The 741-nt window shown below is 54.8% G+C and overlaps 1 protein-coding gene across 1 annotated transcript in view; it reads left to right on the top strand.

The window, feature by feature from the left end:
• TACR1 (tachykinin receptor 1) overlaps positions 1 to 741 on the top strand; it is a 15,905-nt gene that overhangs the window by 5,821 nt on the left and 9,343 nt on the right. Inside the window, exon 2 of the mRNA XM_042023165.1 lies at positions 116 to 310. Within this exon, the coding sequence (XP_041879099.1) occupies positions 116 to 310 (195 nt within the window). The remainder of the gene's footprint in view (positions 1 to 115; positions 311 to 741) is intronic.

Below are 741 nucleotides of genomic sequence, written 5' to 3' on the forward strand. Positions count from 1 at the left end.
CTATGGATCCCATCCCACTCTATGGATCCCATCCTATGGATCCCATCCCATCCAGCTCCCAGAGCTGGAACACTGGCATTTCCCAGCCCTGATTCCCGCTTTTCCCGCCCCGCAGGTACGTGGCCATCATCCACCCGCTCCGGCCGCGCCTCTCGGCCACGGCCACCAAGGCGGTCATCGGCCTCATCTGGCTCCTGGCCTTCCTGCTCGCCTTTCCCCAGGGATATTTCTCCATCACCGCCGAGCTCCCGGGACGCCTCGTGTGCCTCGTGGAGTGGCCGGAGCCCGGCAGCGCCGCATCTGGAAAAACGTGAGTGGGAACGGGCTGGGAGAGGAGAGAAATCTGGGGAAAAATGGTGGGAATGAGAGAAAAGTGGAGAGAGGGAAAGGGGAAAAGGGAATTGGGGAAAAAGGAAAGGAAAGGGGAAAGGAAAGGGGAAAGGAAAGGGGAAAGGAAAGGGAAAAGGAAAGGGAAAAGGAAAGGGAAAAGGAAAGGGAAAAGGAAAGGGGAAAAGGGAAGGGAAGGGAAGGGAAGGGAAGGGAAGGGAAGGGAAGGGAAGGGAAGGGAAGGGAAGGGAAGGGAAGGGAAGGGAAGGGAAGGGAAGGGAAGGAAAGGAAAGGAAAGGAAAGGAAAGGAAAGGGAAAAGGAAAAAGGAAAGGAAAGGAAAGAGGAGAGGAAAGGAAAGGAAAAAGAAAAGGAAAGGAGAAAGGAAAGGAAAGAAGAAAGGAAAGGAGAAAGGA

Source organism: Corvus kubaryi, unplaced genomic scaffold, assembly GCF_017639235.1.
Source record: "Corvus kubaryi isolate FWS band 111438036 unplaced genomic scaffold, C.kubaryi_AGA036_p1.0 37237, whole genome shotgun sequence".
Taxonomy (NCBI): Eukaryota; Metazoa; Chordata; class Aves; order Passeriformes; family Corvidae; genus Corvus; species Corvus kubaryi.